The following is a 17,185-nucleotide window of genomic DNA, read 5'->3' on the forward strand; positions in this document are numbered from 1 at the left end:
CATCATTTGCCATTTAATTATAAGGTTCACAGAATAAGCGACTTTTGGTGTGTGCCATTTTCTAAGGTAGAATTACATTCCTCCTCTGAGGATTCCTTGGCAATGAGTTAAAAATTTTGTCGTGGCTGCAACTCCCTGACTATGGTAGTTCCAAAATGTTAACGGATTTGGAGAGGTTAAAGGTGAAGCATTTCCTTTTCCAGATAGATGTGATTTATGACACTTTACCAAGGTGTTTTAGGGGTTTGGATATAATTTCTCATGTCGCAAGTTGGCTTTACTTGGTCTGGTTTCATAGGACAGCTAAAACTTCCTCTAATTGTATACCAAATGGGCACTTTCCCAGGAGAAATCATCAGCAAACATCTTAATTAGCAAATGTGAAAACTGGTCATTTTAATTTGGGTTTATTTTGCCCTCTCAGTGAACTCCAGACTCTGCAGCCTCTTTGTGCCTTAATCTCTTAATCTCTACTTGGATGTCCCACTGACTGACACCTAAAATTTAATATGTTCAAAATGGAACTCCTGAACCGCACACCCAAACCCACCCTCCCATGTCTCTCCCATCACTGTAAATAGCGACACTATCCTCTCTGTCTCACAAACCCATAAGTTTGGCATTATCCTCGACTCATCGCTGTCATTCAACCGACATTGAATTTGTCACCAAATCCTGTTGCTTTTGCCTTTACAACTGCTAAAATCCACCCTTGCCTATCCATCTAAACTCCTATGCTGATCCATGCACTTCAGTCCTGCCTTAACTAATACATCAACCTCTTTGCTGATCTCCCTTCCTCCTGTCTTTCTCCACTCCAGTTCTTACTTCATTCACTCTGCTGCCAGGACCATTTTTCTGAGAAATTGTTCAGCCCATGTCTCCGCACTCCTCAGAAACCTCTAGTGGTTGTCCATCCACTTCTATATCAAACCGAAACTCCTTACCTTTGGCTTTAAAGCACTCAATCAGCTCTCCCCCTCCATACTTCCTACTAAAACCCAGATGATAACTTTGGTTGTGGATTATCTGGGTCACTTTCTCCTACCTACTGTACTTTTTCTGCTGTCTGCCTCTTGGGGCTATTGGAATTGGGTGAATGGGGTGGCGGGAGCCAGGGGAGAGGTGGAAATGAAGTGAAACACAAGTAAGAAAAGGCATGACCGAATCTGGGGCCCTCTGATCTGTCCAGAACTCAATACATTAATATCCCATATGGTAGTCTGCTGTGTTTTAAAATTTAAAGTTGTATCAAACTGTGCAGTAACATTACCAAAACTGTTGACATGGAGTATTCATTCTTGCTGTCCAAATGACACTGTCCATCGTTGGGAATGACAATTCCTGCCAGTTTACTATCCATCCCAAAATGGGAGTCTGCATCACTCACAAACACAAGTAGATGCAGAGAATCATTCCTCCATCCAATTTTTTCCTGCAATTAGATTTACATATTCAGACCAGGGATCGGTTCTCCCAGGCATTTATAGAGTGTTAACAGAATTCCTCAACTAGTCTACCATCTAATTCCTCTTTGTGGGAACTGTTTGAGAATGTGCAGCTAGCTCAGATTCTCCAACCTGTTCATCCAGCAGGAAAATAAAGACATTGCACATATGTGACATTATTCCAGATCAAGAGAATTTAGTCTTGATTTAATGATGAATTCCCCCCAAATGAAGAAACTGTGACTATTAAAATTTTTATAGTATCATATAATGTATCATACATTGAAATGATTGAAATGCTAGTAGTGATGATGATTTAGAATTCTAGAGTTAGGGAAAAACAGAAATTCTTAACCACTTGTATTTAACTATTATTATTGTATTATGGATTATAAATGGGCTAATGATTTTTGTCCCATTATTTGTTTATTTCTCTAAATGATAATGAGGTTAACTTTCAGGGAGCTTTCTTTTACTAAGGGCTAATAGTTGCCTCAGGATTTTTAATAGCACTGTCTGGAAGCAATATTTAGACTTGGATAACTCTGACTTTTGGGTACATGCGGAGAAGCTTGTTCTCTTTCATATTTCAGTGAAATGTTCTTCATATCATGAATTTTTCAGTGCAATAATAATGATGATGATGATGATGATGGTACTAGTTAGTGCTTACTATGTGCCCAGTATCATTCTAAGTGCCAAGGTGGATACAGTCCCTGTCCCCGCATGGGGCTCACAGTCTAAGTAGGAGGGAGTAGGAGTTAATCCCCATTTCACAGATGGGGTAACTGAGCCACAGAGAAGTTAAGTGACTTCATCCCTTTCATCCCTTTCCTTGCTAATAGCTATAATATTTTACTTTCCTATTCTGTGTTTCCTAGAAGGTATACTTTATGTAATAACTGTGCAGCACTAGGAAACTCTCTTTCCCTTTTAAGTTTCCTTTTCCAATTTTGAAGATTAGATTCTCCATATCAGGTATTTATGTAATTTAGAAATTTACATAATTGATTATTGAATCATTAAAAGTTAATGGTTTATGTTGTTATTTATACTGATTTTTTTCCAAAATATTTCTCCAAATTCTTGAAGGGGGGAAAAAATCTTACCATTCATTTGGCATGCTCACTAACAACTGTTTAAAATGAATATCTATTGCAGGCATCGCTAAATGATTCAATTATACATTTGAGTCTTAAAGGACATTTCATAACATTATATTTATGTTTTACACATTTAACCCTCTTAATTAATGACAAATAATGACAAAATAAAGTTATCTACATTCCTGCAAAACAGTCTTGAGGATCAGGGTTTTGGTTTTTCTCTAAAAACACACAATTGCTGGATTATTTTTCAATACCTTACAAACAGCAGCTTGCATAATAGCATCAAATCCTCCCTCTGGAGTGTCTATGTTAGCAGAAATTTTCTGATTTTTCACTATTTCATTGAACCTTTCAGCATCATTTGTCAATGGCAAAACATGTTTGTATCCAAAAGTGGGTAAACAGAGGTATGGAACACTTCTGTGAAAGGAAATATAAAGGTTTTTGTTATATGACATCTCAAAGTACAATCTGTAAGCTAGGCAAGATTCATTTAAAGAGTTTATGTCCTAATTAATTTGTCCCTCAGACTTTTCCTGGGATACCTCCGTTAAAGTTTGTTGACTATGATGAGAAATGTGAAGAGTACACCCTGCAATTTTAAATGAATTTGGGGAAACAGTTGATGAATAATGATCCCATATAATGAAATCAAACTTTAGAAGTAAGATGAACAAATGCTTTTGAAATGAATATTCTTATAGAATCTAAGACACTAGAATGATCTAAAATTTATCACTGTAGACAGTCTCTACCACAGATGGAGCCGTAATTATTGGAAATTATAATTGAACTCCCACTCTCAGCTCCTGAACAGTGTCAACTGTTATTTCACCACATACCCTAGCTTTTCTATATATAGAATCATCAATTCTGTTTGTCTTTTGAATTGATTTATTTGCTTTTCTGGAGTGAATGCACCAAGCCTGATTCTGATGGATCTTGTGAAGCCTCAGCAGCTTCAGGAAACAAGATAAATGAACAACTAATATAGATTTGATATAATATGAACCCACAGGCAGTGTTAACAATGTTCTTAATTATTGGTTAAACAATTATGCTTTATTAGTGTAATACAAAATAATTTAAAATGCAATTACAACCAACTAACCAGGTGCATGACTTAGAAATCTACACATTTGAGGCATTTGCAGAGTATCTTAACTGATATTTGCCAGAAAGATTTGACCCCTTAGACTGATTTCCTTAGTATTGGCTCCAACCTAATGTCCTAGAGACTCATCAGAGGAAACAGGACAGCCTTGAAACTGATGAACTATGAAATACAGTATGAAAAATCACTAACAAACTTAACTACATTCTTCCTTGATTTCCTGAGAATAGGCCCAGGAAAATAGGCTTTTTGAATTTTGCACTGTTTGTCATAGCCAAAGAAAAACCCTGAGAACAGTAGTTATCAGCTGTTTTAAATTACTTTTTATAAGCCCTATATGCTTTAATAAATATATAAAACTGAATCTAAGGATTATTTAGAAAGCTATTGCAAATGGAGAGAATACTGACTTTTAGAAATAAAAAAATCCTGAATAAATTCAGTAAAGTTCAGTAACTCAGCTAGCTCCTGGAAAAAGTGGTATTAATTGTTGATTGAGGCAGCAGGGTCATCTAAATCATTGGTGAATATAGTGGATTAAATCTAGTAGCCAGTAGATTACTATAGATTCCAACCATGAAAGATACTCAGTAACCTTAAATTAAAGTTTTGTCAGAAAACATTTCAAAAAGTAGTTTTTCTAGTTTTATTTAAAGTTAATTTGACTGAGGTGGGAGAATAACAGAAACACCCATTAGGAATGTGCATTAGGAATGATACCAAGGGCCTGGCAGTCAGAAGGTCATGGGTTCTAATCCCAACTCTGCCACTTGCCTGCTGTCTGACCTTGGGCAAGTCACTTCACTTCTCTGTGCCTCAGTTGCCTAATCTGTAAAATGGGGATTGAGACTGTGAGTCCCACATGGGATAGGGATTGAGTCCAACCCGATTTGCTTGTATCCACCCCAGCGCTTAGTTCAGTGCCTGGCAAATAGTAAAGCCACAATTATTATTATTATTATTGTTATTGCTTCAAGAAATCTGAAACATTTTGTGTCAACTGTTAAATTTAAAGTACTGTCCCGCTATTCTAAAGCAGGTGAAATGCCAACTGAAGATGTCAGGCTTTAATTAGATCAATTTCATGATGATGATGATGGTATTTGTTAAGCATTTACTATGTGCCAAGCACTGTTCTAAGCACTGGGCTAGTTACAAGGTAATCAGATTGTCCCTCATGGGACTTTCAGTCTGAATCCCCATTTCACAGATGAGGGAACTGAGGCACAGAGAAGTTAAGTGGCTCCGTGGAAAGAGCCCGGGCTTTGGAGTCAGAGGTCATGGGTTCGAATCCCAGCTCTGCCACTTGTCAGCTGTGTGACTGTGGGCAAGTCACTTCACTTCTCTGTACCTCAGTTACCTCATCTGTAAAATGGGGATTCACTGTGAGCCTCATGAGAGACAACCCGGTTACCCTGTATCTCCCCCCAGTGCTTAGAACAGTGCTCTGCACATAGTAAGCACTTAACAAATACCAACATTATTATTATTATTATTATTAAGTAACTTGGCCATGATCACACAGCAAACAAGTGGTGGAGGTAGGATAAGAACCCACCTCCATAAGCACTTAGTACAGTGCTCTGCACACAGTAAGCACTCAATAAATATGATAAAATGAATGAATGACTCCCAAGCCTATGCCGTTTCCAGTAAGCCACACTACTTCTCTGTAAATGAAGCCATCACTTTTAGTGAGTCCATATAGTGTGCTGTCAAATTTGTTGATAAACCTGGAGTATGTTAGGTTAGTTGTTTTCTTCCAGTTAAGCACCACACCCAACATACCCAGTAGTGTTTGATGAAGCTGTGTTTTCACTTGTTTGTTCAGTGACATCTGTATGAGTATGCTCCCAGAGGCAGAATGTGGCTTTTGCAAACTTAGTAATTTACAGGACTTGGAAAGACTCTAGACTTTTGTTCTGTAGTACTCTATGTTGGAGAAAGAAATAGTTGTCTTCCCTAAGTTAATGTATATAACTGCTAAAAAAAAAAAACACGTTACTTTAGGAATATGTCTGGATCACTGATAGAAATCATATTTAAAGGTTAAAAAGAAAAATGTTATAATGAATTATCCTCTTGCAGGTAACATGAAATTTTCTTTCATGAAGAAGTGAGGCAGATTATTGAGAAATGTAATTATTCTCTGAAATTTGTTTCTATCCCTAATGAGTGCATATTCATGGAATCATTATCAAAAATGTGTTTCTCAAGGCCTCACATATTCTGTTTGGATAGACTCCAGCTGAGAAATTATTTATATTTGAAAAATGATACTCTAAAAGCTGTTAATCTTTTCTATAGACTGATGCCTTTGGTATGTAGAAAAAAACACGCATGAAATGGCAATGTATTTTGTTTGAAAAATGACTTCACAAGCCTTTTTTGGTATTTAAATATAATTTTTAAAACTATGAATCTAGGGTATGTGCTTTACATTTCACAGACTGTCGCAGTCTGTAAGACATAAACACAACATGTATCTTTTTGTTGAAGTTGGTCATATTCTAATGGGTACAAAATGTACAATCCCACTAAATCCATTGGCTTCAGTGACCCACACCAGACTGACAAGAGAAAACCGTATTTCCTAAAGTATGTCATAGAAAACTGTAAAGATAATACTGATGATCCAGAGAGTGGTTAATATGAAATAAGGGAGTGGGTTCAAGTCACCAAAGAAACTGTTGTCACTGTGGGAAAAGTCCTCTTTAGGGTTAATAGCCTATAATTAGGGACCTGCATAGGCCTTTTCCAAAGTCTCAGCCAGGATTGTCACCCTTTCAAAGTTTGCAGCAGAATGACACTCATTGCTGACATCATGTTCAGTCCCAGACACGCAGGAAAAAAATAGCCACACTGACCGAAATCAGGAAAACAAACTCCAGAGGGCAGGTAAATGGTAAAGAATGGGAACTTGTTTTTGGACTTGATATGGTCCACTTCCATCACCTACCTGCAGGGGTTAGCTATTTCCTCCGGTGTTGTTTTCATGAAGGGGGAAACCGGTTTCTCTACAAAAGAGCCAAAGCCCAGCCTGAAATTGCTGGTCAGTTTGGACATTTCCTTAGAAAGAGTGGACCCCAGCTCTTTGATTGTATTCAGGTCATCATCCATGGAGGCAGAGAGGTCCATGAGGTAGTACAGATCCACGGGATAATCCTCAGTCTGGCGCACATGGACTTGTAGTGTTTTATCAGTTCCTAGAAAATTCACAGCAGGAAAAAGAAACTGAAATGAATTCACAGAACTCTAGCTCCAATCCATGACAACACTGATTGATGTTCTATATCCTGTCATTTCAACATTAATTTCCTAAAGGGGTTAAGAGTTTAAAGAAATACAAGAAAAGTTTTATGAACTGGACTGTGCCAGAAAACTCCAACTCCCAAGTTCCTAAAAGCGGTGCGTATTGAGGCAGCTTATATCCTTTCAAGAAAACTAGCAGTCATTTAGGTTTTCAACTAAATTCTGTGGCTTTAGGAAAGTACAACACACCGAAGGGACAGCTAAAGGTACAGTAAAATTCTGAAAGAAATTTCCCTGCTTTTGTGTTAGTCAAACCACAAGACTTATTTTCTTAGGATAGGGCATTTTGCCTTATCACCAGGGCTGACTTTAGGGAGGAACTGGGCCCAGGAGAGCAGGCCAGGAGCATGAATTGAGATGGAAAGATAATCCTGGTATGGAGACCGGGTATCACCAGGGCTAGCTTTAGAGAGGAACTGGGCCCAGGAGAGCAGGCCAGGAGCATAAATTGAGGTGGGAGTATAATCCTGGTCAGGAGAGTGGGTTGGCCACAGGGCAGTGGATATCACTTTTGGACTGTAGTGGCTTGCTTCACTGGCAGGTGGTCATTAAGGCCCCCTGCATCATACTTTTGTAAAGTGGCAGCAGTCTGGACTGGATGGGAAAACTGTTGAGAATGGGTTTGCCTTGCCAAACCTCATGGTTCCACTTTGCATAGACCCTGGAATGACTGTCCCATGTTTCCCTTTCCCCCACCTTCCTCCATCTTTGCATATCTTCAGTAGGAGTGAAAGGGACCAGAAAATGAAAAGTGATAGCTCTCTCCTCTAGTTTGAATAAAAATGGCGTAATTTGGAATACTATAATAATATAATAATAATCAATTAGACACACAGTACTGCATAATTCCAAACATTTAAGAAGTCGACGACTTTTTAAACTTAGTTTTGAAGGCCAAGAAACAGATAAGTTAAACCAAAGAGGTTGTGTTAATGAGCCATAACATACCTGGTCGCAATTTAAGAACTAAGCTTTGGGGTGAAATCTGTACGATGTCTGAACTATTTTTCTGGGTGCCTACACTCAGCGGCTTATTTATAAGTATTTCTACTTTGGAGATGGGATTTTCAATGGCGCTCAAATGACACCCTTTTGCCAAAAGATTTCCTGGTGTATCACACCTTTCACCAATTCCAGATGAGTGGGTGAAATTCTAAAAGAATGAAGGGAAAGAAAGTAAAATCTGCATTTATTTACAGAATAAATGGAAAATTATTATTTTTTGCATAGCATGTTATTTGCTCTCTTCATGTTTAACCTAAAAAATAGTCTCTCAATCTGTCCATTGATTAAGCATTTGACATTAGCCCACCAGTACAGGAACATAAGAGTCAAGGTTGGCATCAGAATCATCAAGAGCATTGAGTTATACGAAAAGACTAGGGTCTCATTTGTACATACATGTTGCAACTTCTTTAGTAGTGTCTGTAAAATCACCCACTGTTTCCAAGTTTCTGGAAATAAAACCATATCATTTGCCCTAGCTAGACATTCTGAATTTACTGGTTTAGTAAAGCATGCATTATCACCTAAACACATATTTTGGGACTGTTACTAGTTGACTGAATCAAAGGGCTGGAAGTTATCTCCAGAGTTCAACTGCTCCATCCCCATCTCTTGGAATAACTGTAATAATCTCTTTTATGTAAATACATCAAGAGGAAGAATTGAGTCTTCCCTGAATCCATGACTCCTAGTAGCGACTCCCAGTAGCCTGTATTAAGGAGCTACACACCCAATTGATTTCCTGGAAAAATCCACTATTAAAAATAGAAGGTGGATAAAACAAATCAAGCAATATTACTTATTGAATGCTGGTGGGCAAAGCATCAAATAGTTGGGACAGCATAGTAAGAGTTAGATACGATCCCTGCCCTTTCTTTTATTAAAGAGCTATCTCTTAGAGGCAGGGGTGTTACCTTTATATTGATTATTAAATTACTTGACCGTCATTAACTTGTCCTCCTGAACTTTACACCCATGCTGTCCAATGGCTGTGCTATGTGCATTTCTCCCCTTTGAGGGACTGAGGTAGAAAGGAGCCCAAGGAATCCCTTCATATTGGACTTCACCAGTTTTCATATTCTTCTGCTAAGTTTCCATTGTATTCCTGTGGCAGTGATTGCTACAGTCTTGCTGGGCACTCTGAGATTTAGGTGTGAGTGGAATCAAATTTATACTAAACAGACAGCGGTCAAATGGAGCCTCTGAAATTACATATCCACTAAGGCTCACAAACCCAAACTTGAGATGTCTTCCCTGGGTTACTCTCCATCTCACCCACTGGAGTTCCCCCAACAGTACCAGATGAGGTTCAAGAAAGATTGGAAGGCTATAGTGTATAGCCCTTACACTCCCTCGTAAATTATAATGATTACTTTGAAGGTGTTGGATCCACTGAAAATGAATCACTTTAAGAGCTTTTATATCCCCTGATTTTTGTTTGCTACACATCATCTATGAAAAAAAACCCCACAACATATATAAAATTTGCCCCAGGAGAGTACTTGAGTAGTAGCTATATGTCTAAATTAAAGGACTCAGAAATTTTTTTTTTCTGTCTCAAAACATCCAGTGCCAATACATTTCCTTAATGATACTAAAAGTTTCATGGTGGTGGTTTTTTTTTTTAAGAACCTTTGACTGATAGGAACACACACACAAAAACCCTCACCAGTGTCCCATGCTTTTATAAGCCCATCACTGTGCAGAGGATTCCTCTTCTATGTGTTTGGAAGACATGGATAAAAAAAGAGGCAATCCTTTGGGACATTACCTACTTCACAGAATGCTGGTTTCAGCTAGGATCATATTTCTATGGTGTAGGCTGAAAGCATGTGGAACACAGACTCCTAGATGTAATTTTGGATCAGAGATTAACTTGAAAGGATCAGGTCTAAACCGTGATCAGAGCAAGTCTGGGGCCTTTTAAATGAAGTTACTCTGTAGCTTGGTGACCTGGTCACACTGTTAAAGGTATAGGTGATGACAAAGCAGAATTTTGCCTAGAGACGTGGGCACCTTGACTGGCTACTTTGGTTTAGTTAAGGTCAGGTATGGGAGAAATTCCTTTCATACCTCATCCCATGGATATAGATTAAATACAGGATTTGGGTTTTCATTTTTAAGGTCCTTTACTGAGAGAAATTTGGTGTCTTTGTAAACATTCAATCCCCTCTGAGGTGAAGTAATTGATTACACCAGAGATACGTGGAGCTCAATAGTGCTTTCTGAAATCCAGGAGCAATAGTATAAACTCCTGTTACACAGATTCATTTTAAGGACCAGATTGACTATCAGGGAAGTAAATGCAAGAAACTGCTTCTTGTCTTCACTCAGAGTTGCCCTTTGATTTTGGAATATGCAAATCTATTATGTTTTTGAATCCCCATATTACCTCTTACAACTTTCCCTGAGTATGGGATTTGACCAAAATCACTAATACATTTTTTCAAGGCCTTTGTTCCTCCCCTGGCGGTGGGGGGGAGGTGGGGGGTAGAAGAAGTTAATTTGATATCTGTGTTTCTGATTCCTTTATCTCATCAAAGTGGAATTTCATGAAAAATTAGACATTATATTCATCTGAATCTAAATTTTAAACTTTAAAATTTAAACAACAACCCAGAGGTTGTGTTTCATAGCAATTCATATCATAAATATCTGTGGCTGGTTGTATAGCCCTAGCCCACTGAAGTCATATGTTTGCTTAATAGTATGAAATACAAACTGTCATTTTACTGCATTATTATGGCCCAAGTACTTTTTCTTCTTACTGTTCCAAGGGTGAATTTCTATCGAGTCAAGTAAAGAGTTCTGGGGTGAGTAAAGGAAAGATGAGGAAGGAGGGAGGGTAAGGATAAAGAAAGTGTTGTTAAAAATTCAGCCAGAATTTCTTTGGTCAAAGAACAGAAGCAGAGAAAAACCTTCCTAATAGGGAAGGAATATAGATTCATTTCAAGTCCCAGAGTGGGGACATTTGCTCTACAATGACTCGATCCCTTCAAATACATAAATTCAGTGGGGTGATGAGGATCCATTCGAGTAATAATTTTGCGCTCACTTTGGTGTTCTGTAATAGTCATAAGCAGGGACAGACTATGCCTCTACTTTGGGTGGGCAGGACTGAATGCCATACACTGGCTGTCCTTTTCAACCAAACTAGTAAAATTGGCAGGGTCATTTTCAATAATGAAGAAGAGTGTAAACTGGGATATAATTGTATAATGTTTAAATTTATCTCACAAACAGTAATTGGGGCCATAGTAAGTACTTTGCAGAATTAAAAAAATTCCCTCCATTATTTGTTTTAAAAATAATTTAATGACTGACTCCATTGAACTTTCCCCAGTATTTCTAGTCAAATAATCCTGCAGAATTTAGACAAAGTACCCAAGCCCTGGCTGACGAAATGAACACAGTTATTTGGTCCCTAAGGCTCTGCAAACATTTCTGCTTGAAATTATTTGAGGTCATTTGCTTTACCTCTTGAGAACACCAGGCACAGTGTGGTCCAATGAGAATGCACTCTTCACATGTCTCTGCACTTTCCACTGAGCAGCTCCCTAGGTTTCAACCCAGTAAGATGCAAAAGATTAAGAACACTTTAAGTAATTCCATTTATGAGACTCAGGCCTCCAAATATTTGCACAGAACAGTATCAAGTGTGTCTTGGTCTTCAAAATACTTAATACTTTAATACTTCATCTAACAAAATGTTTCTGTAGTATAACAGTCACAGAAAAAATCAGTAATGATTTACAAACTAATGTAACCATAATGATGTAACTTGCTTCTTTTCTCTGATACAACAAATGCATAGTATAACTTAGGTACATTTAAAATTTAAATCCTTTATTTTACAAGTTGTTTAGCCAAAAAGATAGAGGCAACATTTTTCTTTGATGAACTTAAGATTGTGCTGTTTCTCTGCTTTTAATTTTGGTAAATTAAAATGATTTAAAGATACTGTTCAAGTGGTGCTTAAACTGCCTTGCATTGCTTTCAGAAAATCTACTGTGCATTGTCTCTGCTTGATTTCTTATTTTGAAATTTCTCAGTAACCTTTGTGTCTATTCCCCATACTTCGACAGTGCACACTGTAGAAACATGTCTTAATGCCACCACAGTTCTGTACCTGAAACCTGGTGAAAGTTTTTGCCCAGTGTCAGTGAGCATTAGAGCAGACAAAATCAAAAACTAATCTGAATCAAATTTTGAACCAAGCGACAGTATTGTCAAACATATTATTAAAGAAATACACCACAGGCTTGTTTGAGAGCCTTACCTTGGGCATGATTATCTCTTTGCAGGAATAGAAGGAACAGGCAAAGCAATTCAATCCCCATTCGTTTTCAGTTCTCGCTGTGCAGACAGATTAAAAAATGAATTACCTTCGGCATAACAGGATCAAAGTTGAACACCGCAAAATTCCTGCTTTCTTCAAGTGTAAAATTCAAACTGCTAACCTACAGTTGTTTGAAAAGAAACTGGAGGTAAAGAATTTTTTCATTAAAATGAAAACAAAGTCTACCTGGATAGGTAAAGAAGACAAGCTGTGCTTAAAAGCAACTTCAACATGATTATGGAACTGTGTCCTTTACTTCCTTGTTCTCCTTATAAGGAAGGCAGGTATACAATCACTAAGAAGGTGGGGAAACTCATCCAGGTAGAGATTTTTGTGTCAACACTAGCAGTCTTTCTGGGTCCTAGAGAAAGCCAGTATCTCGAGTGAAATGTTGTTCAGGGCATTGTCAAGGCAGCGGTTAAATATCTGTTTCTGGTACAGTTAGGGTTCAAACAAAATAAAGGAAGGAAGTTAACATTGGTCACTATTTATTTTATAAAGATGTGAATAAAAACATTAACTTAGGTAGACCTACCTCCAGAGATGTGCGGATCCCATTGTTTCAGGTTTCTTGTTGAATTTAAATCTAATACATTTAGTTCTGAAAAAGAAATATATCAGTTGTTAGTCAAATTTAGTCTTAGACTATAAACAACATTGTCTCTTTTTTCAACCTTCATGTAGATAAATAGTTGATAAGGAAATACCCCCCCCCCCCCATCATCACAAAAACATAAAAATTTTAAAAACCAATGAAGACCAAATATAATAAATTATATGAAAAAGCCAATAAAAGAAACTGACCAAAGAAAGGTGATCCAATCTATGCTCCAACTGAGTACATCATGATTTTGGAATGGTCTGTGTGAACTCATGGTGCTGTTTCGGGTTTGAGAGGGACACGAATGTAGAAAATTAGTGGGGATTTTTCTTGGCTTGGTCTCTTTCCCTGACTGACCTTTGATAAATTACTTAACTTCTTTGGGCTACAGATTATTCCTGTTTAGACATATTCTCCCCAAGTGAATTTAATGGATGAGAGCATGGAGAAACCACCTTCAATAACAGCCAGACTGTCCAGTCCTTTATTGAGAGAGCTGAAGGCCAGTTTTTAGCCTCACAATTTTACAACTGGGGAGGAAGTGGAAGCATTTTGTTTCCATCTCCCAAGAGAGAAAGCAACAATAATCGAAGGGCTGGGAAATGGATTCTGTGAAGAAAGGTTAAAGGTTTGGCTTTATTTACCAGGGACCGTATTTATTTAGCCCCCCTTTAGACTCATTACAAACCGGGAGCATGTCTGCTAATTCTATTATATTGTACCCTCCCAAGTTTTTAGTACAGCGCTTTGCACATAGGAAGCACTCAATAAATACGATTAATAATAATAGAGTTCTCTACACGTAGTAAGTGCTCAGTAAACCATTGATTGATTGATGGGGAAGAGAAATTAAGTGATTTACAGGTAAATGATAATGCATGAAGGAGTGTGATCGGAGTTTTCCAGTGTCTCTGATAAGAATGGGATTTCAATTGCAGAAGGAGAGATGTAGATTAGACATAAGAATTGCAGTGGTTGGTAGGTACCAAATTGGGCCAGGGCTGAAAGAGAAGACCTAAAGAACAGGATACACACAATTGTCTGGGATAAGATAAAACAAATACATTTCTATCAGTGACTCTGTAGTATCTTTGAACATAGTACAGAGCACTATACTAAGGTATTGGGAGAATACAGTAGTTAGTGGACATGATCCCTACCCTTGAGGAGTTGGCAGTTTACTCGTCACTCATCTCCAGACTCAAAAACAATATATATGACATTACTGAGATTCTAGACGTTCAGTGCTTCGTAAGAATTTATGATTGTTATCCGTATGAAAGGTTTGGTCCAAAGAGTCTAGGAGAGACTAACAATCTCTAGTTCCCTATTTAAGAGAGTCCTTTAGAGCACCAATTCAGTTGTCACTGGCAGAACTTGCCCTTTTTAATTTGCCACTTGGCGTTCCAAACTTTCCAAAGCCTTTGCTTAAAGAGAGTAAACCCTGTCCTGATTGACACCCTTCGGGCTGATGGGTTGGCTACTGATAAATTGTGTGAGACCGTTTCCCTCCATCTTTAGTACATTTGCTTGTTTGTCCTCCATTCGGGTGTATCACATGGCAGCTGCTTGTTTCTCATCTGCTCTCAGGAGTCCAGGCCCCATGATGCCGTGTGGAAACTCACATTGCCTCAGATAGTGAACTGATTCCATTCTAAGACCTCCTCGTTGGTGATTCTGCCTTAACATCTGGTGTTGAGTAAGGCTTGAAGTTGACACAGAAGACTTTTCAAAGTCAGATGTGCTTTCAGTGGTAGATCAAGAGAAGCAGCATGGCATAGTGAATTGAGCACGGGCCTGGGCGTCAGGAAGTCATGGGTTCTAATCCCGCCTCTGTTACTTGCCTGCTGTGTGACCTTGGGCAAGTCACTTTACTTCTCTTTGCCTCAGTTATGTCATCTGTAAAATGGGGATTGAGACTGTGAGCCCCACGTGGGACAGGGACTTTGTCCAACTTAATTTGCTTGTATCCACCCCAGTGCTTAATACAGTGCCTGGAACATAGTAAGGGCTTAAATACCATAATAATAATTATTATTATTATTATCATTACCTCACAGCCATACATAGAAGGGTGAACGCCATCAGAACACTTCAGGACTTTAGTTTGATATAAAACTTCATGCCCTGTTGCTGCCACACTCCCTCTGGCATTCTCCCAAAGGACAATTTGGCTTTCTTTGTCTAGTTTGCTTCCTTGTCTAGTCAAGCCCTGTTGGGGTAAATGGGAGAATTCAGTAAAAGCATATGCTCTTCACTGGGGGTGAAAAGCTTTGGTGTGGGTAGGACTTCCCAGATAAATAATTTTAGTTTTCTTCAGGCTTTTTGTCAGTTCATAGCAGTCTGTTGACTGTGCAGAGCAGTTCACGATCATCTTCATGTCTTCCAGTATGTGTGCCCCCAGGGCCCACGGATCAGGACCCAGCAGCTCCCGGAAGACCTCAAAGACTTTCAGTGGTACTCATAGTCTGTCGAGTTGGGATGAGGCATCTTTGCAGGTCTCTTCTAGCCCAGTGATTTGAGGACTCTCTTTTTGCTGCTGCTACTATAAGGAGCTTAGAGAACACTAGTCACATCCTTCCTTCTCTTCCTTTCCTCTGCTTACCTTCTCTTTTATTCTCCCCTCCTCAACCCATGATACTAACGTTTCTCATTTTTAACCGATGATGCTTTTAACCGATGATGCTTTTAGCAAGAAGATGAGATGAGCAAACAGGATGCAGCCTACATGACCTTGTCTTTAGTGATCACAAATTGAGCTGGCTTTTTAAGTCTACAGGAACCTGGGCAACAATATCCAGACATGTTACATTGTACTCTCCCAAGCGGTTAGTACAGGGCTCTGTACACAGTAAGCACTCAACAAATACCATTTTTATGGTATTTAGGTGCTTTTTAAAGGGCTGGGGTAGACCATTGATTGAATACGCATCCCACTCGCAGCACGTATTTTAAAAAAGACAGCTATTTTTCACTTTTTAAGGTTAGTCTAGTTTTTACTGAAGTCAGCAAAGTACGTATTTTCCATTACCTTTCCCCTGAGAACTGCATGCTGTGAACCTTGTCCCTATCACTCAAACAGAAGAACAAAGGTTTTCCTTGGCATATGAGTGTTAATCTTCAAACACTTGTTGGACCTGACCTTCAGGCCAGCAGAGGGCAGTGATGCACATTTCCTTTAGCTGGGATGTGGCCCTGGGAATTGCTGTGATAATTTAGGCTCCCCTGGGGTTGGAACTATGCCAAGGGGACCAGTCGAGCCCATTTCGGAGCCAGGTCATCCAGAAGACGCTCGACACGGTCCAGCAGCTTCGATGAAAGCAGCTCAATTGGAGATGGAGGGTTTGGGGGGGAGGATCCGGCAGGTGAATTGAACTGCTGTACCTCACACTTGGCTGATTAGCCAGCTCATCCCTTGTCCATGAAATACACTTGTCAGTATGGAGAACTAAAAATAAAGAGAGGTTTGTCGCCATGCCTAAAAATATCCACTGTCTGTCTCTCTCTGCTCCTCAGCTTGGACGAAACTAAACTATGGAGAAAATTAAGTCGAGAAGGGACCCGGGGATCTGGCTCAGCCTCTGACGATGTCCTTGGAGACCTCAAACAAATCAGTGAACCTCTCGGTCTCTCCATTTCCTGCCTGTGAAGCAGAACGATTCTGGCTCGCAAGGAGGTAACTATAATTGCAAAGAGATGTAGTGTTAATCGTGGTTTGTAATAGCTAAATGTTTTATGGGAATTTTCAAATGAAGCAAATCTTCGGGTGTTCGTCCCCTTCGCTCAGAAAAGTTTTAAGGGTTTGAGGTTGAGTTTTGCTTTTCAGGGACTCCCCTTCTGAATTTCCTAGTCTATTCCTCTACTTGGTGGACTTTACTCCTTCTCCCCCCCATCTAGCACCAGCCATCATTTTCTCATTAGAGCTCTTGGGCCATGCCTAGTCTCCTATGTAGTGGGGAACCAGGGAAATTCCTTCCAAGTGGGTCCCCTCTCCCCTCCACCCCATGCCCAGGGAAAGCCCAAGTGTCAGTTGCTGATGATTCAGCAAGAGATCCTTTTCCCATCAGCTCTGAGTCAGTGCTCCCCAGATGGACCCAAGGGAAATCTGTGCTGTTGGAAGTTGTCTTTGTTTTGGTGGCCCTTTCTAACCATTTATAGTTATTAACAAATCCTCCAACTCATAGTGTTACTAGACCAACTTCAAGATGGTTCAACAATCTAGTCAAATGTCTCTTGGAAAGGGAATGTTAAAAGTGG

The 17,185-nt window shown here is 39.1% G+C and overlaps 1 protein-coding gene across 5 annotated transcripts in view; it reads right to left on the reverse strand.

Moving 5' to 3' along the window:
- ITGB6 (integrin subunit beta 6) overlaps positions 1 to 17,185 on the reverse strand; it is an 86,287-nt gene that overhangs the window by 37,960 nt on the left and 31,142 nt on the right. For 2 of the 5 annotated variants that reach the window (XM_029072382.1, XM_029072379.1), the window contains exons 1-6: positions 12,268 to 12,507; positions 11,466 to 11,545; positions 7,932 to 8,136; positions 6,631 to 6,877; positions 2,812 to 2,977; positions 1,274 to 1,435 (exon numbers count right to left, since the gene is read on the reverse strand). In XM_029072382.1, the coding sequence (XP_028928215.1) occupies positions 1,274 to 1,435; positions 2,812 to 2,977; positions 6,631 to 6,877; positions 7,932 to 8,136; positions 11,466 to 11,545; positions 12,268 to 12,328 (921 nt within the window). In that variant the 5' untranslated portion in view covers positions 12,329 to 12,507. The other 3 variants (XM_029072381.1, XM_039913156.1, XM_016228160.2) reach the window with 3 other exon arrangements.

The sequence above is a fragment of the Ornithorhynchus anatinus genome, chromosome 9, assembly GCF_004115215.2.
Source record: "Ornithorhynchus anatinus isolate Pmale09 chromosome 9, mOrnAna1.pri.v4, whole genome shotgun sequence".
NCBI lineage: Eukaryota > Metazoa > Chordata > Mammalia > Monotremata > Ornithorhynchidae > Ornithorhynchus > Ornithorhynchus anatinus.